The 23,307-nt window shown below is 37.4% G+C and overlaps 1 protein-coding gene across 2 annotated transcripts; it reads right to left on the bottom strand.

The window, feature by feature from the left end:
• Positions 1 to 11,842: 11,842 nt before the first annotated feature.
• Positions 11,843 to 22,582, bottom strand: CETN3 (centrin 3; the record flags this gene model as incomplete). Of its 2 annotated transcripts, XM_082300879.1 has the most annotated exons (5): positions 22,450 to 22,582; positions 20,224 to 20,359; positions 18,387 to 18,501; positions 15,590 to 15,781; positions 11,843 to 12,042 (listed from the first exon to the last, which is right to left on the bottom strand). In XM_082300879.1, exons 1-5 carry the CDS (start codon positions 22,464 to 22,466, stop codon positions 11,999 to 12,001), a joined length of 504 nt encoding a protein of 167 aa, XP_082157005.1. In that variant the 5' UTR covers positions 22,467 to 22,582. The 2 variants fall into 2 exon arrangements, with proteins under 2 accessions (XP_082157005.1, XP_082157004.1); XM_082300878.1 differs by lacking the exon at positions 11,843 to 12,042 and having other exon boundaries at positions 15,531 to 15,781.
• Positions 22,583 to 23,307: the final 725 nt, after the last annotated feature.

Below are 23,307 nucleotides of genomic sequence, written 5' to 3'. Positions count from 1 at the left end.
ACCTGAGAGCATCGTCCAAACACTTGAACTCTGTCAGGCTTGGTGCTGTGACCACTTCCCTGGGAAGCTGTTCCAGTGCCCTCTGGCTGAAGAACCTTTTTATAATATCCTCCCATGACCTGAACCTCCCATGACACAACTTCACACCATTCCCTTGAGTCCTGTCACTGGGCACCACAGAGAAGAGGAAGCTGTAGACTGCATTGAAGTGCTCCAAGCAATCCATGACACAATAAACTTAAGTGCTTTGTTATGGGATAATGTATCAAGAATTCCTGTTTTATTAACTACTTGATTACCTGCTTACACAATCTGGTGAATATTATTTGTTGTCTGGTAGTGACCATTGGGTAAATTAAAGAATCTGAAATATTCAATCTGGTTTTTTTTTTTTTCCTGCAAATAAAGAACAAGAGAAGACTAAATGAAGTGCCAGAGGTGACACATCTACTAAAGATTATACTCAAACAACACATGTTGAGACACAAAAGCCAAAAAATTTGAATTAAGGTTGCAATACCTGTGCTGACATACAAGTTGTTATCCTTAAAAAAATTGAAAATAAAATTAATGAGGGCAGCAAGAGATGAGGAAATGATCTGAGAATTATTGTTAGAAAATCAGCCCAGATTTTCGAACTTAATTCTAAATGTCTTGATTTATGTCAATTTAAATATTATATGCTCTTTATTCGTAAAAATATTAACTTTTACTTCCTACAGCAGTAGTAAGTCACTCTATTAATCCACAGTATACGTTTCAGTTACATCACAGCTGCAATGGACATGGCACCATGCACTATAATCTGCTTTCCTACGTGCTCTTCAGTGGCACCACAGTGGGACAAACACAGTCACTTTGCTTTAGCTTCACATGCTGATTCAGTGATAGAATAAAGTACTTCACAGATTAGCTTAGCCTGCAGCACTTAAAGGTCAGGATTTATTGTAATGTAAATCACAAGGCAATTTTATCTTGACAGAGATTACATACTGTTACAATATTTCTTGCTGAATCTAGTGATGTGTTTGCTTTTTCTCTGCAACTGCTGTGTAAAATTGGACTTCAGCCCAGAAAAGAAAAATGGATGGCAGCCTGTTTGGTTTTTCAGCAACAACTTAATTTCTGTGCAAATATTGCAGCATTCTGAAGGAAAGGTATTAAAAAAACCCTAAAAAAACCCCAAAGAACAACAAAACAAAAATCCTGCTATTAATCCAAGAAAACCTTGCAGGATGGAAAAGCAGTTTGTATAAATGTTCAGCAGGACATTCTCGGAGTTATGCTTAACTCCTGTTAGATGAAACCAAATGATCTCATTACAGAATGCTGAAGCGGCATCTTGTCATTCTTTCAAAATGCATTTAAAAAAAAGAAATTGACATTTATATCCTAGCTAAGACTCCAATGGTAGTGAGCCAATGCTCTAGAACCTGCTCCACTCACAGGTGAGCTGCCTTGGGTTATGTGGTGCCAGGACTGTAGGGCACGGTCCCCTTCACAGGGGCTGAATAAGCTCTTTTGTACCATGTTTACAGACAACAAAAGTTCTGTGTACTTGTGCATTACAGCCACAGCATTACCAAACACAGTTAACAACTTGCATTCAACAGTGGCATCAGGAGACACAGATGGGCTCTCCATGTCTTGTGAAGACACTTGTCAGCAAAGACTTCAGGGTTGCCTCAGGTATTAAGCACACACATTCCTCCCATTTACCGAGACATACATGTCCCCAGGAACGGGACTGCAATGCTGCAAATCCATCTAAAAAGTGCCTTGCAGGATGAACAGAGCTGGTGGCACTGGAAGGCTACATGGAAAAGGATGTGCTACTGTTGAATGACTCCTTTAGCAGAGCCTAGCCTTAGGTTAGCAACAAGATGAGTTAAGTACCTCATTCGTTTGAAAGTCTTGCTGTTTTCCCAGTCTTTCTTCCAATGTTTAGTAGTTTGGGAACAAACTAGGCATTTCAGTGAACTCTCTTTTGTGTGGAAAACAGAAGGGAGGAAGACAGGAGAACACAATATAGGGCGGAGAGACTTGGAGACAAGGCAACAGCATTTTTATAGTCCTCACCACCACAATCCTGGGATTGATGTGGTGACTTGATAAGATGTTGAATTATGCAACCATTCCCACTGATGTACTAATGCATTCATTTTGGCCTTTGAACGTAGCTAGACTTGCTGACCTCAGACTGAGCTTTTAGATAGGATAAACATGCTGCTGTGCTAATGTACATATCAAGTCTGGAATCTGAAAAATCATTAAGACAATAAACATGACGCTGAGTTTACAAATTCACTTTTTCAAGCAAAATCACACTTTAGTCTATATTAAGAAAGCTCTCTTTTCAGTCAAAAATGGAGATCTGTATATAAACATACAGTTGTACAACTGCTGTGCATATTTTGTATTTAGATTAAATGGCAAATTAGTAGATCCTGGTAGATTTTCTGGATTCCTTTCACTGAATTCCCACCATCTATATTTGTTTGTCTTTTCTAAGTTAGGATTTTAAAATGCAATTATAGCAAAATACGCAAATCTATTTTGCACTCCTAGATCAAGCTCTGAGGAAGGATGCCAATTAGAATTCAAAAAGTTTGTTTCTAATGAGCAGAAAAAACAGGTGTTCATGGGGGAAAAAGCAAATTTCACATAATTCTACAGTTTATTGAACTTTGTAGTTGTTTCAAACTGCATTTAACATTATGGCAATTTAAAAGGGATACTGGAGTCATATTACTATGTGTCTCAGAATATGAAAGAATAGGAATCTGTCAGACACCAAGAACAGTTTACAAAAAAATAATAAGAATTAGTAGTAATTATATTCTTACTTGCATTAGTTGGTTTGGGTTTTTTTAATTGTACCCTCTGGCCTTAGTAAACAGTGCTGTTGACCTTGCTAGTTTGGGTTTAGGGTGTATTGTTTATTTACACAGAGATTTGTAAGCTATGCAAACAAACAAACAAACAAATAAATAATGAAACAAATCTTCCACATGAGTCTGAGACCACTCTTTTGGCACCAACTCACTTCTAGCCAAAGAGAACGCATTTTAATAAATTTTAGAACACACAAGTTTCTTTAAGTCCCTCCTTAGTTTATTAATTTTAGTATCATTACCCTTTCATGTAAATATTTCTTTCCAAAGCTGAAGAGAAAAATAGACTCAGAAGCAGCCACCAGGTTCCTGGTTTTTTTAAAGTACACAGTTTACCAGCTGCAATCAAATTAGGTTAGCAGCACATTTAGGTTGATTTTTACATCTGCTAAAGAAAATAAAAAGTAATCTTTTGATGATCACAAATGAAATCTGATATAAATATCTACCCACTACACATTTTTAGGTGGTCATTTAGCAATCAGACACAACAAGAAATTAAATGCCATGAGCCTGTGCTAAATTACAAGGTCATAACTATTATTATCATTGGGGCATAATAGCTCATTTATTCTATCTCGTATTCTTATTGATCACAGATCTTCATAGCAGCTTAAAAACAGTAATTTCCTACTAGATTATATATATTGTCCTTTCTTTTTTCCTAGAACAGAATCTGAATTAACACATTTCTTTGCATTGAAGCCTGTGTTCTAACACAGACCAGACTGATGCACTCAGTGCAGCACCATGAACTCACTGTTAGATGTCTGCAGAAGGTTCCCATGGAAGGCCCCTAAAACTACCATGATACAAGCATTGGGAGCCCCCAGGCCCTCTTCAGTACTCAGTGGGACTGTAACAGGAGATACAACAGCTCAACTGCCTTCCACGGACCTTAAGAAGAAGCAAGGCTATAGATACCAGTTTAATATGGCTGAGCCTTTAATTAGCACAATGAAAGGTTTCAACAGACAAATACCTTGCTGGTGCAAAGACTCCACAATTTCAGATGTCAATATCCCTTTTGTCTCTGTGAAAAAAAAAAGAAATGCTACCTTAACAAAAGATGTAGAAGTATAAGTTTGCACCTTATCTGATTTAATCCACCACAGAAAGTTAGGTGAGCACTGAGATACCAAACCGTACAATGGCAGCAAGAAGATAACATCCTTTCTGCTGGCATATGCTGCCCATAGCACCCAGAACAAAACCTCCCTCACTGTGTTCCATCTCCAGCTGCTCCAGTGCAGCTCTCTGGGGCAGGTCTCTGGAAGATCAAGCACATCAGGACTAGAGAAGTTATATGCATTTAATTTCCACTCCATTTGCAAAATATTAGCAATTGCCCATGATTCTGATATGTATCATATTTAATCTCACTGAAGTAGAGAGAAATGCCTGGGAAATGCCTGCCTTCTATCCTGTATTTGGAATTATTAGGTGTGCTGGATTCACAAAGACTAGCACAGAAAGGCCAACATCAGGCTCAGCTCTGCATGCCACATAATTATCAATAGGGGAGAAGTGGGTGCAGATTCATCCTTCAACTTTATCACAACCACACTGAATTTTCTGCAGTTTAATTGTTTTTATCCTCTTTTTAAACTCACATGAATAATAAATACATAGTAAAATAAAAATGCCTGGAAGTCTGACACAGGTAGAATATCAAGATTCCAACACATGGTAAGTGTAATAATTGCAAAAGAAACTATGTGATTTAGGAAGTGAAAGTCACTTCCAAGGGATGTGCAGGTACTTATTTTCCAGTGGTAGCAGAGGAATTTGAAAGTCCATGAGGTTCAAGGGCCAAGACCTTGGTGACTGAGATGCCCAGCTCCTGTGTTTTCACTGTGGAAATCAAGCTGCAGATCCATTAGTTACTCAGATGTGACCTGAATATTTCATCTCAGTGCTCTGCACAATGTGTCAAAAAGGGCCATTGAACTGAACCAAAAAGGCCCTTTGCTGGAAATACATTTTTAAATGGTCACACAGCACAGTTGCTTATCAGTCTTTTATGCAAGAGAAGAAAATTTTACTTCAGTAAATACTAATTCAAAAATACATTTTCACTCATTTGAGCATATTTAAATACAAAATCCTCGCTGTTAAAAAACAAAAGAAATGTTACTGCATTGCATCCCCATCACAACTGGGAAAGAATTTAAAATTATAAATACATGAAATAGCAAGGATAAATAAAGCTTTGCATCCTTTCTGAGAAAAAGAATAGTTAGTGATAGCATTAGAAACAGTATTGAAATAACTTTAGTCAGGCAGAAATAACTTATATTGATTTTTACTTCGCATCTAAGAAAGATGCTGCCTCAACTTTTTAGAATTTGGGTGCCAAATTCATCTTGACAAAAGACAAGAGAACAATAAAAAGAAAATGCCCTTCCTCCTCTGTCTCCCACCCAGATGGGCATAGGAGGAGGAGAAAAGGTGTAACACCACTAGGTGAAGTGACCACTGATCAAGAAATACTGTATGTAGAAATTTCCATACCATTTTACTGCTGGTTTTTATAAGTCTGCTCCTCACTAATCTACCTAAGCAAGGTAAGGGCTGTGATGATGCTAGTGAAATGAGGGGGGAAGGATCAGAGACAAGACAAGCCACGAGGTCCTTGCAGGAGCTGAAAGGGATGCTGAGGAGTGGCATAGCACAGGGGTTCATGAGTTCACAGGATCATGAGTTAAGGGACAGGGGCAGCCACAGATCCTCTTCACTGGACCATCTCAGAGCCAGGAGGGAGGCAGGACAACATGATGGAAAGCACAGTTGGAACAAAGCTGAGTCCAGCATGGGGGAAATGCAGGCATGAGAAGATATTGCAAGGAGCCTTTGTAAGAGCAGGGCATGGAGTTGCAAAGTCCAAAGTAAAGCAGGATGACTGCTTGAGGCAGGAAAAAATTAGGACATGAGTGTACTATCTGGATGTCAGAACAAAAAAAGGACACATCTTCCCCCTGCATTCAGAAATAAAATCAAATAAAATTACCAGCCTATCTTTGAATAAGTACATATTTTCTCAGCAAATTCTGCACACCACAAGCAGTCAAATATTTTTTGTCTATTTTTATATATCTGCAAGGTGACAAAACACAGAAACATAAGCCTTCTCTACATGCAAAATAGTTATCTGTGCTGCATAGAAGTTACATCTCAGTTGGCAAATTTCGGTTGTATGGGTGGAAGAGGCCCACAGATTTTTAAGGTGTGCATGCGCACCAAGAAAGAGAAAAGATTCAGGTATAAAAATTCTACCTGACAAAAGCTGATCATGCCGTTTTTACTCATAACGTCAGAGCCTACTTTTTAGTCGTAACAATGGGTCCCCCTAGTGGGTAAAACCCTAATTGACGAATTTTGTCATTTAAGTTTCTCTGAACACAGCTAAGTATCACATTTGATTACTAAGTGGAGGATGCTGCTTTTAGGAAAGTGAACATGAAAAGATACGGTTAACTTTTGTGCAACTTCTGAAAAACATAAAGCCCAGCCACAGCGACATATATTCCTACTGAACTGTTCCATTAAGCAATAAAGTAACATCCTTAACATCTAGGTTTTAAAACAATAGTAATAAAAATAACTTTTTCTGTGAAGATTGCTCTGGGTAGGGCATAAACAGTTTGTGAAACAAAAAAACTGCGAGAAAGAAAAATTAGTCTTGCTAACACTTTTTCAAGTCATGAAACTCAGTGTTTCACAGAGAAATTAATTAGATGCTGTTAGCACTGCAACTGCTTTTAATAAATGTGGCAGCCATTATAAACTGGCATAATTACTTCACTCACACAGCTCCAGACATCAGAACCTATTTTATTAACTGAAGAAGTCTCCATTAGGATAGAAGGATTATGATTTGTTCTTTAGTAGTACTGGGGAAGTAGCTAACTTCCAATGGGGGCTGAAGAACTGACTTGTTGCCTTTTTTAATGTCTTTTTAAGGGTGGTCCAGTATGATCTACATTAACTAGCATTTTTTACTGATTTCATTTAATTGGGTTGTTTGGATGTGATTATTTTATTTATATAAATAGCAATCAAAAATACCATACAGACATTTTACTACTTTCCTTTTCAGGTACAGCACATTACTCTACTTTTGACCTCTATTGAATAGCTCTGCCTTTCACTAACCAGAAGAACACAAATTGGAAGTTTTTTTTGCTTTTTTAACCCCATCACAACTGGGTTAAAATAGACCTATTTATTTTACGAGTTTTCAGAACTCCTTTTTCAATGGTAACTGTTCTCTAATATATTTCTTTCTTATCCTGTATTTCCACTTACAGTTGGGATAGTCACTGTGATGCAATCTCTCTGACTCCAGCAGACGAGTGGGAAGAGTGCCTGCCTGTTGGAAAAGTCCGATGACTGTGGCGGGGGGAGACACTGCAGAACAACCAATATGGTTGATAAAAGCAAGCTCCGTTTATTAGCCATCCAGAGGCACTTATATAGTATACCAGCTTGTTAACTCTTAATTGGCTTAAACCTATCACAGCATATTTCTGCTTCTACATAATTAGACTACATTGGCAAGCTTCTACAGTTATGTTATGATTAAAGAATTCAGAGTTCACCCTCCCTTCTCCTGGTCAGTACATCTTATCTGCACAGCTGCACATCCTCAAAAACTCCCTTTTTTGTTCTCAGGCCTGTTTCTCACACAGGCACTTCTCATGGAGGGCTTTTCTCATGCAGGCCTTTTGCTTGCACAGTTCTTTTATTGATCCCATAATTCTATCAATGACCCATGCCCCTGATCCTCTAATCATTTTACAACACCTGCCAACACCTGGGAAAGAAGGAAGAGGCTACAGAACCTGATGTAAATTACTGCATGCTTTTGCTAACACAAATTGTCCATATATTTTTCACACCAATAAAGTAGGCTTTGTCATCAGTCAAACTTCAAGGTCATTTAAGAAAAAGATTCAAAACCAAAACTAACAAAAAAAACCCAAACAAAAAACTCATAAACAAACAACAAATTAAAAAAAAAAAAAAAAAAAAAGAAAAAAAATCAATCAAAAAAGACCCTTTCAGAAATTCATTTCATTAAATTATAATGAAAATAAAGAATTAGTAATTTCAGTTTGCAATTTAAAAAATTATCCAGATGTTATTTTTGGATATATCTGTTATTTACATTATTTCTGCTAAATATTCTAGACAGTCTTATTTAGAAAAAGTAGCCCCTTCCTGCTAGGCCCATTCTTTATCCCTTCGAGAGGAGTATTTTATAGGAATTATTCCTTTAAATTTATTTCTTCCTTTGAAATTATTTTAAATACTCTTTTACAAGTGGTTTTCAAAATAGTAAAGGCTAAAAAGTGGAAAATACAACCTCCACCACCAATACACTCATATGTGATTTCAAAAAACCTACATATGGAAATTTCTCCCTTATTATGTATTCTGAGAGCGATCACTGCTGACTGCTGGTAATTGCCAATGTGTTCAGTTTGCTTAGCAACAGTTTTACAGTAGATGTACCATTTGTGCAATCATAAAAGTAAGACACTTGCAGATTCTCTACAAGTATATGATGTTTCTACTGATTTTCTGCTAATATGTGTAACATTTTAGTAGGAGTGTCTGAATGGATTTGTGCAGATATTTCCCTTGGTGTACCTTAGGGAAGCACCAAAAAACACTGGCTTCTTTTTCCCTCTGCAGAATTGTTTTTCTTTATGCAAAAATGGGAACATTCTAAGCATCCCTACAGACTTACTTCCGTGGTAGCTACAGAAAATGAGTTCTACAAAAGTTTTCCTAGCACCAGTTGGTATCTCCTATAACCTATTGGCTTAATGGAAAAGTCAAAGAAAATGCAGCTCTTGCTTCAGTTAGGTTCCCTGTGCACCAAGACAGGTTGTAGTCACAGCCATTTACTGCTTAATAGTAGGACCCAGTTCAACCAAAACAAATAAAGGGTTGCTTACATGAGCAGCACACCCATCACATATGAGCCCACAAAAAAACTTCCAACCATGCAAGGGTTTATGAGCAACTATAAGCAATCTATGGGGCAAATGGATTTAGTGCAACTGTCCCTATCCTCTGTTCTTGTGTAATTTGTGATAAAAACCTCTGCTAACAAAGTTTACTTTGTAATATCCCAGAACTGCACACAGCCTGCAAAACTTTCTTAGCACAGGGATTTAAAAATTGAAGGATTTCTCCACACTCTTGTTTCATGGCTTAACTACCACACAATCTCCAGCAATGCCAGTCACAAGAGAAACTTCTTCCTGAGCTGCGGCCACAGTGCAAGAGAAGTTGTACCCATGAGCCCTACTACAAACTTGTGAGGAGCCCAGAAACAGAGAGATCTACATGGACACAGATGCCCTCCCCTTTGGGTTGCTATTCCTTTCACGCAGGCCTGTGACTTAGCTTAAGAGTTCAGGGCCAGCTGTGTCCCTTCCCAGTGCCTCTGTGCTCTTCCCTCCTTTCACGAACTGCCTCTTTGGCCTCTGCTCTGTTGCCAGCTAAGTTGTCGCGGTTTCCTCTTTGCCAAGCTCCAAGGGCATGGTTGAGCACAGCTCTGCTGTATGTGGTAAAATCAAACACACCAGCAAAACACTCAAGATGTTTCTCAAGTCAAGCAGAGCCTCCACATGATGCAGCACATGCAACATTAACGTTGTCTGACTGTTGATGACTTAACTGTGCCATGGAATCTCTCCCACAAATAAACACAAACCGAGTATGTTTGATGTTACAAACCTAGTACATAAAAGACAGCTCTAAAATAAGCCAGTAGAGTAGTATTTGGTGTACACTGCATTCTAACATGGTATTTTTATTCATTTGAAAGTTCTTGATTTCCTCAAAGCTGCATGGCATTAATTAGGGTATTGATGGACTATTTGGAACAGTTATAAACAATTGTTACTATAAGCTCTTAAAAAGAGGTTCCAGTGATTTCAGTGCAATGGATTACAACATTTCCTAAGCTGCCGTTTTTAGACCTCTATCAGGCATCACTGTCCTCCATAGCAAAGGTGAGAGAGAAATATTTGTCCCAGGTACGTCAAGTCAGACCTTGTTCATTTAACACTAACCCACTTTTGCAAGTCTAGAATTAAGGCACACATTCAACAGCATACCTATTACATATGATGTAATACTGAACTGTGATGACTGCTGAACCCTGACACTATTCTACAACAGAGATGATAAAATGTGCCACCAAATCACTCCCTTCCTTTATGATTTCATGCAAAGCATAAAATGAAAAAAACAGGAATCTGCATCCTATGATACACCAAGAGAACTACAAAAAAAGGACCAGGATTGGTGTGAGCCCCAAAAAACACACAGAATTGCATGTAGTGTCAATGCTGGGGCCAAGCAGACAGTTGCAAGTTCAGAGCTTAGATCTTACCAAGCTCTGGTCTCTCATATGTCACAATTATTGTCAGGTGGTGAATATCAAGAAAAGTCAACAGGAATTGCAACAACCCCAGTACACAAAACTGTGAGATCATCAGTCCGCAGCACAGAAAAGGCATGGTTTTGAAATGCAAAAATCTCCAGAACGATGAAATTAAGAAAAAAAAGTAAAACCAAACATTGAGACAGTATCACTACTCTGATTGTTTCTTTTTCCTTTCTTCTGTGTCACTCCCACAGTCTGAACAACTTACAAAACCTCTCTCCACGGTATTTTTATTTATTTGGAACCTGGTCACTGGCCTGGGTTTATAGAGTCCTTATACCATTATTACCTGGCCCCTAACAAATGCTGCCATGTCTACAAGAACAAAGTAAGGCTTACCAAGTACATTGCAAAAGCTAGAAATAAGGCCTCAATTCAGAAAACACAAAGTACATCTTACTGGAAGAGTTACAAACAGTAAGTGGTCACCTATCAAGAAATAAGTACTAGCCATCTGCAGAGACGGTACCGTTCCCATAAAGGCCACTGCAGCATGTTAGAATACTTGGCACATTCAGAGGTAGGAATTTTGATGGAAAAGTTTTTGAAAACTACTAACAGAACTTTCCAGTTCTCTATCACTTTGATTGCCTGCAGAAACTAAAAGTGTCCCTGAAATAGTTTACAAAAGAAATTAAAAGCAAAGTCAGAAGCTACTGAACTGGACAATTCTCCTACTGATCCTAGAAAGTACTTGTTAAGAGCCCTTCACAGCCTTAGTCCCTAACACTGCATCTTTTTCCCTTAATATTCACCTCCTAAACAAATCTTCTAAGACCGCAAAATACTTGTTAGAAGTTGAGGGGTTTGTTGCAGGTTTCATACTGCATTTTTTAAATATGTCTTATATTTCACGTAGGGTGTTTTTGCTATTAGATTCTAAAGCATACTACTTGGCTTGCAGGAAGTTTGCCATTGTAATTGTCTCTAAACTATCAGAACTGTGGATACAGGCGAGAGAGCTGCTGGCTGACATCTGAGTGATTTAAGCATGTTTTGGAATCAGTTTATCATTATGCAGTTTCCTGACATTTGTTATCATACAGGGGTAACAGAGAGTTAACAAATGGCATCTTTGAGAATGCATATGCTTGCTCATTTAATGTTACAATTCACCTAAAAGAGCAGAAGTAAAAGCTTATAAATGAAAAAAGAAAAAAAAAAATTTCTCTGAAACACTGTCCCTTCTAGTTCAGCTCAGACTGAACTACAAAAATAATACTTTCAAGTAGTAGTAAAGAACGTTTTATTTAAATGGAAGTTTTTCAAACCTTATTTATCAAAACTAAGGCCACAGCTAATGCTAACACAAAATCAAGAACCTCGAAAAGTTCTTATAATATGATACAATTTAGAAATCTGAGACAAGGCTATTTTACAAACAGTTACTCAAACATTCTGAAATGCAGCATTACTCACTTGTTCTAAAATAGTACGTCAATTATTCTAGCGGTAATATTTAATGATACAAAGTACTGAATTATCAGTGCATGTAACCCGTTTTTATTTTGGTCCTGTGACAAGTAACTTTCTGCATCACTCCAGCTACTGAAATAAATGAAAGGACAAAACACTGTAATAGAAGCGGCCAACAACTCCTCCCTTTTGTGCTGAGTTAATTTCTTTTCTTCTAATACTAAATATCTCCGGTCATAATAGCAATAAATTCTTCTTGATTGACTGTAAAAGAAGAAAAAAAGAAAGAAGGAAAAAACACATCATTAGACAAACAGCAAACAACAATAAACCATAAAATAATGGATATCTGTACTTTACTTAAAGGCTTCTCTGTTAGTATTTGTTGCATCTGATCCATTACTGTTAAGTGTTTACAAGTTTGCTTCTAAAACAGGAGTTTTGCACAGGTTTTTTCAGGTAACATGAAGTCAGAATACAAGCTTTGTTAGGTGGAATACTTAAGCCAGAATCCAACTCACTTATAATCACTTATATTATTTCTAATTATGAAAGTAAAAACATTCTAAAAGTGAAACATGATAGAAAAAAAATCTGAGAAACATATGTAAAAGAGATAGGCTGTGCAAAGTAACATTACTTTGAAGGTCTATAAAAAATAGTATTAAGAATAGTATCTGAATTTTATTAAGTACTCAAGCAACAATACCTCACCTAGTTATGACTGAATTAAGTTTTATTCTTAAAATCATAATTCAAAACATTTACATCCAAACCACCATCATAGATCAAACAATGCTATTCCTGTCTCCCCAATCTGTAATACTTGTCAAACACAAAACAAATTTTAAGATCATTTAGCAATTATTCCATAAATTAGCTAGAATTAAAATGGACTTTTGATGAGCCTTTCCCTATCTGAACTTCATTCTTCATTTATAATGAACAGAAATTTTACACAAACGCACTTCAAGAATTTAAGTCATAATAATAAATTAATTAGCATTCATTAGTTATTTTGCTGCACTTATACCTCAGGTACTGACCTTACTCATATGTTAAAACACAGCCACTGTAAAAGAGTTAACCAGTGAACATGTTCAGTCTGCAACTAATTACTGTAGTAGGGAATGATTAGAGTAAGTCAGTGGTATGGAAAAGACAAGACACATATGAAGTATTCTCCCTGATAATTATCCATCCCAGCCAACATGCCCAAGCTATTCCTAAACAAAGCACTGCTAAGAAAGAACTAAATTTACAGCTGGAAGAAAATTAAATTCGACTACGTTAAAGAATAAAAAAATCAAAAAGCCTAAATATGCCCTGCTGTGATGCATGTAAAAAAACATGAAACAAGTAGATTTAGTCTATCTTAGGGCCCTATGCTCTGAAGTACCAGTCCATCACATAGCTACATCTAGTCTAAGACACAAAACCACTGTGCCTGTATGACTTTAAAAAGCATCTCCACAGCTTTTTCACAGTAACAACACAGTAACAGAATGAATTCAAACACTGTCTCCAAAATATTCTCTGGTTTACAACATCCTTGAAACTATGCTGCAGAGTGGAAACACAACACTATAATGACAAACAAATTTTGGAACATTCAAAGAAGCTTCAAAAAGCAGTGTAGTTACAATTCCCAGTAACCCAAGTAATCCCAGTTAATCCTCTTCAGAGGAGGATCTGTTCACAAGTTAAGCACCATGAAAGGGGAAGCACAGTTTTTCATGGCAACAAATTTCCCTCACCTCCATAATATAAGTGATCATAAAAGAACAAACTAGAATCACAGCTAAAATAAAGAAAACGTTGACTTAGAATCTTGAGAGTTAAGAGCACACATTTTTTCAGCGGTGGGTTTGGGTATTTTTCTTAATTCTGTGCCAAAATCCGAGACATGAGACTGGATAGTGTTTCCTACAGGTGCATCCACACGAGATGATCAAAACTGCAAGAACTGACACCATGGAGTTCCTGAAGTTAGTTGTGCTCAAAACCAGAAGTAATTTCTAAACCCAGGAATACCAAAATAAGATTGTTTACATTTTTAAGGCAGACAAAAACATACTTTCTTTTACAGAAGTCTATATACAGCCTACCAGTAGAGCTCCGTGGTTTCGCTGAGAACATTAGGGTTCATGTAACCTGAGTACCACACAAGATACCTTATTTCACTGTGAGCAAAACAATCTCTCAAATGTAATAAAGGTGTTAAACCAAAAATGGTATTATTTCTGTATTTGACATATCAATTAGAAATGCTAACAATGAACCGCTGCAGATATTTTTTTTTTTGAGGGCAGGAAAGTAAGGAGAATTAGATGACAGCAAGATTTTGCCATGTGTCCCAGGTGTTTGAAGACAAATGGAATGGTGATTTACAGGATAATTTACCTTCTTAGAATGAATCTTAAAAAGCTAGGAACAGCCTCAGTTTTCTTTAAAGAATCACAAAACCACACAGAACTTTAAGGATAAACAGTACCATACATAAACATTATGCTGTTAATCTTCCATATTCAATCTTCTACTTAATTGCTGTAACAAAGACAATGAATGGATGATTGAATAAGAGGAAACCGAGCCACTTACTCTTAGCTGATCAATTTGATTTAAAAAAACGTAGCACTGACACAAAATAATTATGACTCAATACAATAACCCTCCTGAAAGGAGGTTAATGGTCTACATTCCATTTGTAGGACCCAAGCAGCAATGTGACAAAAGAACATTGATCCATGATTCTGACATCTCATTTGGCAGCCCCAGGATATCAACACGACAAAACATATTCACACAAAGAATTCTACTCTCACCTCTGCAGCTACAACTTCTGAAAAATATCACTTATGTCAAACACCATAGAAGACTATCTGTCTAAAGGCTGACAACACAGTTTTTTCCACAAGTACATCCAAGTTTTGAGTCCAACAGATGCTCACAAGAGTAAATAGTATTTTTACAGGAAAACTTATGAACTGCTAGTGAAATCTCAGATATAAGTCACCACCCTGAAAGAAGGATGTTCAATGGACTGATACAGTCTTTAGGTACAAGGTCTCAAATGACCGGTCCTCAAAATCCAGGTATTAAGGTTTCTGATGTAAAAACAAGGATGTTTTGAAGGTAATCAAAAACTCTTTAAGTTTCAATGTTCACAATGATTTAATAAGCATCGTGTCAAACTGGATTTGCTAATTCATTCTTTATCTACCCACTAAATCCCTTCTGCAGCCTACTCTGTATGGGCCTTGTCAATTCCAGAGCCATTTTTCACACTATGCTTCTCAGCACTCCAAGGCTCAGAAGTATGTTAAAGACCCATCCAAGCTGATCCTACATAGACCCAGGGTACTTCCAGCATGATTTATTAGCTTAATGCTCCATATCCAATGCTGAAATCACAACACATTGCCACTTCAGATATATTAAGTAAGTGATCAAAAGACTTTCTCTCAGCACTTTAATACTTTTACTGATTTATAAGGAGATAAAAATGTAATGTAGGTACACAGAATCTCTCACATATCAGTTCAATTACTCCACCTTCAACTACACTTTCAGCCAGCTTTTAATAGACATTGGTTCAGTAAGAGTTGGTGGTGAATCAACTTGATTCTTAAGACTCCAGGACTAGTAGCTGTCAAAAGCAACAGTCTGCATTATTTGTAAGCTAAATTATGTTTGAGATTAAAGTAATCTAGAAGGAGATTTAAGAGGACATTTTCGTAACAAAACAACGCCTAAAAAGGGAATAAAATTAAGAACAAGATTATATGGTGTTTTATTTGCCAACACGTACTTTCTCCATCTCCATCCTTATCAAATTCTTCAATCATAGCCCGTAGTTCTTCATCAGACATATTTTCACCCAACTCTCTAGCAACCCGGCGCAGGTTTCTCAGACTTATTTTACCAGAGTCATCATCGTCAAACAATTTGAATGCCTTGAGTATTTCTTCTTGTGGGTCTCTGTCCAATATCCAATCTGTCACTGCAAGAAGGATAATTAAGTTAGACTAAAAAATTCTGAAAGGTAAATGCAAAACGACCTTTGCGAACTAAGACAATATGAAGGACACATATGTCTGATTTCACCTGCTCTTACATTTGTATACAATTCAACATGCATATTTGCTTGGCTGTTATCTGACCTCTCTTTCTCACCTCTGTTTTCACAAGCTGAGCTGCTCTTTGGGACATAACTGTCACAGTGGAAAGCTGCATGGCAGTTTAGACACAGTCACACTTTCTACACATTTTCGAATAGGAATTAAAAGTATGCACAGGATGCCTCTGTTTCAAAATTCCAAATTTTCAGAAAAAACACCATCAGCTTTTTAGATGAAGATGTGAAATTCTTTTACTTTTTATGTTTTCATCAGGATAGAATTTTGAGTTGGGGAGAACACTGAAACAGTAAGTGAAGGACAACATCCACATGGAACCTCTCTTTTAAATATAAAACCACACTAACACAAAAACCCCCCATAACCAATGAACCAAACACATCCCACCCCCCCCAATCCAAAACCAAAAAAAGCCTATACATAGGGGTTGGGTTATAAAAAGGATGCTGCTATGAATTGCAAGATGTTTATTCCTAAAGGATTCTTCAGCCTTTATTCTTTTCAAGACAACCACTTGTCAGTTTCTGCAACAGGAAAGACAAACTTGCTTCATGAAATATTTTTCTAGTAATTACTTCAGACCAACCAACAATAATGTATCTCCATATCTTTGTACTGGCTAGTCTTGTATTACAGGGCTAGTCTTGTATTATCAAGCCATTAAAATCACATCAACATTGCTTGCACATAAAGAACCACTTACCATCTGCTACGAACTGCAGATGGAATGTCTGCTCTGGCTTAGCAAACTTGAAAGAATTTTTTCATGCTCCTATAAGCCAACTACAGCAATGAAGTTTATATATCTGCAGATTTACCCCAAATTTAAATATTTTCTTTTAAAATAGTGCTGCATGACAGTATTACATCATTTGAAAAATGTTACCTTTTGTGGCAAAAAGACAACTGAGAAATAATAAAATGTCTCTAAATACAAAACTATAGAAGACAAAATATAACTGCATCTTTATGTATTTCAGTTGAACATTAAGAGAAATTGATGGCTCAAGAATTGCTTAGCTATATTCAGCAGCTCTTCACAATTAATGACTCAACAACTTATTTTATCTAACTCCCCAATCTTTCTGTTAGAAGTGATATCCTGTTTAATTCTTTGTCAAGTTCATATTGCACCACAGCAGTACTCTACTCCAACTCAAGTTTTCCAACAGATTTGATCCCCTTCCAAGTATATACTGTGCTTTCTACAAGAATTTTCCTGGCTTCCTGCAGCACTTAGTGACTGCCCATATTGACAGCCAGGACAGAACAAGGAAGCAATGAACAGGACTCAGTATCAGGAATTTTAAAAAGTAATTGCATGGTAATTACAATATATGCATTTTATATAGTATTACAGCATAATGATGTAATATTAAGAGTACTACTACTATCAAATCAATACACTCACTCTCTTTTTAATACTTCCACATAGGATTTATAAATCAGAAAAGAACCAGAAATAATGTTCCCTAACCTGGAATATAACTACAAAAATATTACCTGTCATTAACAAGACATTTGTCCAGTATTAAACTGTTAAACAAATAAATGTGGCCACATTTCAAACAGTAATTGTTTTGGTACATTAAGAAGATTGCTATTTGTAGCCAAGAGTAAATAGTGGGGTTTGGGTGTTTTATTTCATAAAATCTACAGGAAACAAATACCTTGAAGAAATGGACCTATCATGAACATAATGAACTATCATGGACATAATAAACTAGAGATGTAAACCCACACAGATTACTTTTGGGTACACATAAATTATATGCAAAAGCATAAATTATGTGTAACAAAAATCCCCTAAAATCTTCAAAGAAACATCAAGTCTAAAAATTCTGCAGATCACTGCATACTCAAAAGTACACAAAATTGCACAATACACAAATTTCAGATGAAAGAAACAACTAATTCTACTGGTTTTATCAACAGTTGAAAATCCTTGAAGTACAATATTTAAAATCTGCTTCAGTTTCTCTAATCTTTTCTTCTCTATTAATATAATATTATATATATAAAAATAAGATTAATATATATAATTAATATGTATATTAAGTGCTTGTCTGTGTATGCACTCCTTCCCACGAAATTCAATGCCAAATGCCTTTTCCGCAGCAGGAAGAAGAATCTTACAAAGATCCATGAACAAGACAAGAACATCTGCACTTTAAACTAGCATTTTTTCCTCTGTGTAAACTTGAAGGAGATTAAGATTGTGTATACCCTACTTCCTTTTATACTGTAGCAATCATGCATCTCTAGGTATCAAATTAAGCATCCATAAAACAAATATTTATCTTCCTTCACTACTGACCTATATTAAGAAAAATATGGAATGACATCTCCCACTTCTATTTCTTAATAGTAATAAATAATTGAAGAAATCTACAAAGTACAGCTTTGAAATTTGTACTCCCTACTATAGTCTAAGTATCTCTAGAGGTAGAAACACAATCAAACACATACCAACTTCATTAAAATCTTCAAAGGTGATCTTGCCTGTTGATTCTCGATCATAATCTTTAAGTATTTTCAGGACATCAGCTTTTTTCACATCAAAACCCAAGGCTCTCATTGCCACCTTTTGGAATAAAATGGAAGCGCAACCATAACCATAGATAAGGCTCAAAATAAAGATTTAACAGATTTTCTTTTTAATTTCAGTAATTCCCTTCTTGACCAAGAGAAAAAGAGCATTATCAGTGGTTTAGTAAAAATAATAAATAAAATAAATAAAAGAAAAGAGCTTGGGATATTAAAACCATCCAGAACTACTATTAGGAAATGGAACATCTAGTTACAGTGAAAAAAAAACCTCTGCATTTTCAGGGATTTTACCTGGACTGGACCAAATGCATCTTAGGACAAGTAAATTTATTCCTCATTTCCAAAACCATTTCAAAATCTTATCTTTTTAAGACAAATGTGAAAATAATTCTGCACATTATTCTTCATTTTTCAGGCAAAGTGTGTGTATGTTCACAGATTTACAAGTCCTGAAAGACTTTTAATTGCTTTTCCAGTGGGCCACAGATGGCAATCTATATTTTACTTTTCCATTAGCTTAGGAGTTGACATTTAGTTTCCCATTTCATCTTAGATGGCTATTTCTCACTACACACTACCCTGACTTCCTCCAAACTGATGAATACAAGCTAACCACACATGCAAAACCATGGAAGTAGTTATTCAAAAATTGATGCTATATGCTGATTTTGTAGAGAAGGAGATACACAGTTTTTCTTCTTATGTATTTCTGCTCTTTCACAGTATTAGCTTCAGAATGACAATATTCAATTAGACAGCTATGAAAGAGCTTTTCACGTAATCATGACAGCTGGGAATTCAATACATACCATAACCAGAAAAAGCATATTAACAGTCCCAAAACAGTCCCCAGCACAACCCCAGTCACACTGGCTTCCAGCAAAGATAAAATACCTGAACTCTGAAACAAAGATAAGGGAATTGTTCTACCTAACACACTCTTGTAACAGCAAATTAAGTAAAAGTAAGACTTTTTTCCTTCCTCAAGTTACTTGGTAGAGCCAGGATGCAGAGCCAATACACTGGATAAGGCATTTTTTCAAAAAAAATCTCACCCTATACGTGACTGAAACACTGGCCTCTCCAAAGCCCCTTTTTGTTCTCAATGCCATAATTAGAATAAAAATGCATAAAAGATTTAAAGTGAGTTTAGTGAACCTCATCTACTGCTCTGTGGACTTTCAGGTGGGAGACCTTACTCAGAAAGACATCCTGAACTCCCTCTGCTAATAGCTATCATTAGGAGCATCCTTCTTTGGGACAGGCACCTACTGAGCTTCCCACACACAGAGCTAAGAGCACACCTTATCCCTACAAATCATAGGTGTCCTGTTGAAAAATACAGGTAAGCTCTGGCTTGTAGTCAATAGTTTTACTAATTTGATTTACATCTTTTACCTGCACACCCGATATCAACATCAAGCTTTAGGTTAGACAGTGCCTTTAAAATTATCAAACAGTTTTTCAAAAGCTTTTCCCACTTGGTCATCTGTCCAAGCTTATCCCTGGTGGGCAATTATACCAGGGTTATTTAGAATGCTATAGCAATTCTGTTACTGCATTAAGTATATAAAGTGGGAAGAAAAGCGTATTCTTACACCAGTGGAGTATTTCCTGTTTTTTCTTTTTTTTTTCCCCCTCGCTCCTTTAACTCAGCAAGACATCTTGAAGGAAATTTTTAAAGATACAGCCAACATCTTAAGAACTCACTAAGAAACAGGTATCTGCTATAAAATTGCTTAAAGAAAACTTCTACCTTTAATTCATGGTAATTTATTGCTCTGTCTTTGTCTGTATCAAACAATTCAAAGGCATCTTTAATTTCTTGCTTCTGTTCCTCAGTCAGTTCTCTTCTTTTCTTCTTTTTAGTTTTGTCTACAGAGAGCTCATTCCTATATAAAGAGAAAGAAATGTAATAGAAGATTTCTACCGGGAAGATGACACTGTAGGTAACATTTTCCACCAATAAGAAACTCACCATAATTGCAGAAATCACTACCTTACCTAGCCAACATTCTCCCAGTTTGTACTCCCAGTTTAAAATAACATTTGAAATAGAAAATTCCCTTGTGAAATCTGAATGACACCTCCAGTCCCCCACCCAAAATAAAATCAGCACAGGCATTTTTGTTAAGAAGCAACAACAAAAAAAAGAGGGTAGAAAAACTATCAGTTAAAAAGGCTTCTTGAGGTTACAAACTAGATTAGCAGTTGAAATTATACAATTCATGAAAACAGTTGGTTTCTACACTGTAGCTTAAAAAAATAAAACAAATTTTGGGACAGACAGACCAGTGGAGGCCAAACTAGGCCAGACAGTCCGGCTACTAAAGCTGGTATTAGGTGACACAAATCAGCTTTGTTGTCTGTAACAGTTCTTAGATAAATAGTTCTTGCAGGGCTTTTTTTTTTTTTTTTTTAATCCTTTAGATCACACACATACATCCTGTTCAGAAGATTTTTAGCTCTGTTTTGGTATACACACAAAAGAGAGAAGCCTCCAAACCAGCAAATCTTTCTCAAAGACAGCCCCCTTTTCTTTGGCTAGTCTAGGAATAAGCTTCTATTTTCAGAGGACCACAGTAAAAGGACAAGAGACAATAACTACAAAATTTAAGGGAAAAAACTGCAGCTGGAGGAGAAACTGCAGCTGGAACTAAGAGGAAATATTTTCCCAGTGCATGTGGTGATGTTCTAGAACAGTTCTACTGGGAAGGACTCTCCATCACCAGAAATTTTTGGAACCTAACTATAAAAGGTGCTTAGCATCCCCAGCTAGCTTTGAGTGGAAGTTGCTGTAATCAGAAAGCTGGACTAGATGACTTCCTTAAGTCCTTCCTAACCTAAATTACCATATAGTTTATGTTATACTCTCAGGAAAAGGCTTTTTATGGTCGTTTGTCCATTTGCACCAGAGGCAGAATGTGTGCTGTATCACCTAGTGTAAAATGCATAAAAATTACCGATGAGTGAACAGAAAACCCTGCAAGATTAAGTTTCCAAATCTCTAATAAGCTGCTTTATGCTCTTCTTTGTTAACATTTTGCTAATTTTAATAAAAACCTAAGGTTAAACACTTATCTAGATTTAGCTTTCAACAGCCACTGAAGCAAAAGTCCCAAATACAGACAAGAGAAGTGCAAGCTGCAGAAGCTGAGCATGCTTCAAACCACAATATCCTCAAAGAGTAAGATGTCCTTAACAGACCAACTGAGATAGTGTGATTTCACACAGGCTTTGAATTACTACAGCTCTTGGAAGGACTAAAATAACTCTGAGCTGGCTACTTAATTAGGACTGGGATCCAGGGAGCTCAGATTTTGTGAGCTACGATGAAGAAATCCATTTATAAATCTGAAAGCAGATTAACACCGAACTCTTGTGAAAGAGCAATCTGGGTACTTAAGTGTTCATTTAGCGCTTAGCATAAAATTAAGTTATCAAAAGACAAAGCAGTACTCCAACACAAGCAGTTCAGTGCCACTTCTGCAACTACTTTAACCATACTAAGCGTGAAGTTCTCAGACCTGAAAATTAAGGATCGCAGTTGCCATGTAAGCATATTAATTACGCTTGAAAACAACAATCTGGCAGGTACTGGGATTCACAAGCCAAGCCGCTTTACGCAATAGCTACTAAATCAGAATTTATAAACAAAACAAAACCGAGCAGTTTAACTTCATGCCTGTTCACAGGCCTTTTGAAGGCACATCAGGCAACCCAGAAGCGAACCTCCCAAGGCCAGACGCGCCGGACCCTTCCCTCCCCCAACAGACAGACGGGTCTGATCCACCCCCGGCAGCGCCGAAGGGATCAGACGTGACTGGCGGGAGGTCGGGGATGACCCCGGCCTCGCTACCGCCCGGCACGCCCCGCCTTCCACCAACACTTCCCGAACGGGGGCGGCGCGGCCCTGAGGGACCCCTGCCCGCGCTCCGGGCCCCGAGCGGGGCAAGGAGGAAAGCGCCTAGCTCGTACCGACCTCAGGGCCAGGCTCATCGTGTCGCTGCCAGGCCAGCCAGATTAGAGCAGACTCGGAGCAGACGCGCCGCCACACCTCCGCACAGCCCCAGCGTTCGCGCCTCGGCGACGACGCGCCCCTGCCCCTGCCGACGCCGCTCAAGCCACGCCCCCACCAAAGTACCGCCATCTGATTGGCCGTAGGTGATAAGATCCCGCCTCTGAGCCCTAGACGCTCTTCTATTGGCTGAGGGCCTGCCACTCAGCGCGGACAGGGCGGTGCGCACGCGATGGCTTCTGGCGGCGCCTGCGGCCGTTGAGCAGCCTCTGATGCAAAACGGGGAACGTGAGAAAGTTTCCTAAGGAAGGATGTTCCTTGATGTTTGATCTTGATTTTCAAGCCTAATCAACAAAAAAGGAGATTTAATCCTTGAAACAGATAGAAGCTACCAAGCAAGCTCAAAGTGATGTCCAGGTGATAGACAAATTTCTTGTCGGTGGAATTTCCTTGTTAAGGTCAAGGGCACGACATGCTTCAGTGATGTTAGACAAACAGTTCAGAATTTACCGGCCACAAGGACATTTGGGAGAACTCCCAAGATAAGAAAGACATTAATAAAGACAACTCAGCAACTGTGTTGAATCAGCTTCAGCTGGGTAGAAGGTACTTCTGGCAGACCACTGACCAAGCTGCCCCCCAACTCAAGAGAAAGACTGGGCATGTGGAATAATTAGCATGAGAAGTAAGAGAATCATTAACCAACAGAGGATAAAATAATAATTATTAAGAGAATTATGTAACCTGAAGCCAATGAGCATTAATGTGTTTTTTTGCTAAAATGTATAAATACTAAAGAGTTACGATAGTTGGTATGCTTGA

This window comes from Coloeus monedula (genome assembly GCF_965178545.1).
Source record: "Coloeus monedula genome assembly, chromosome: Z".
NCBI lineage: Eukaryota > Metazoa > Chordata > Aves > Passeriformes > Corvidae > Coloeus > Coloeus monedula.
This window is presented reverse-complemented; position numbering and strand designations above follow the sequence as displayed.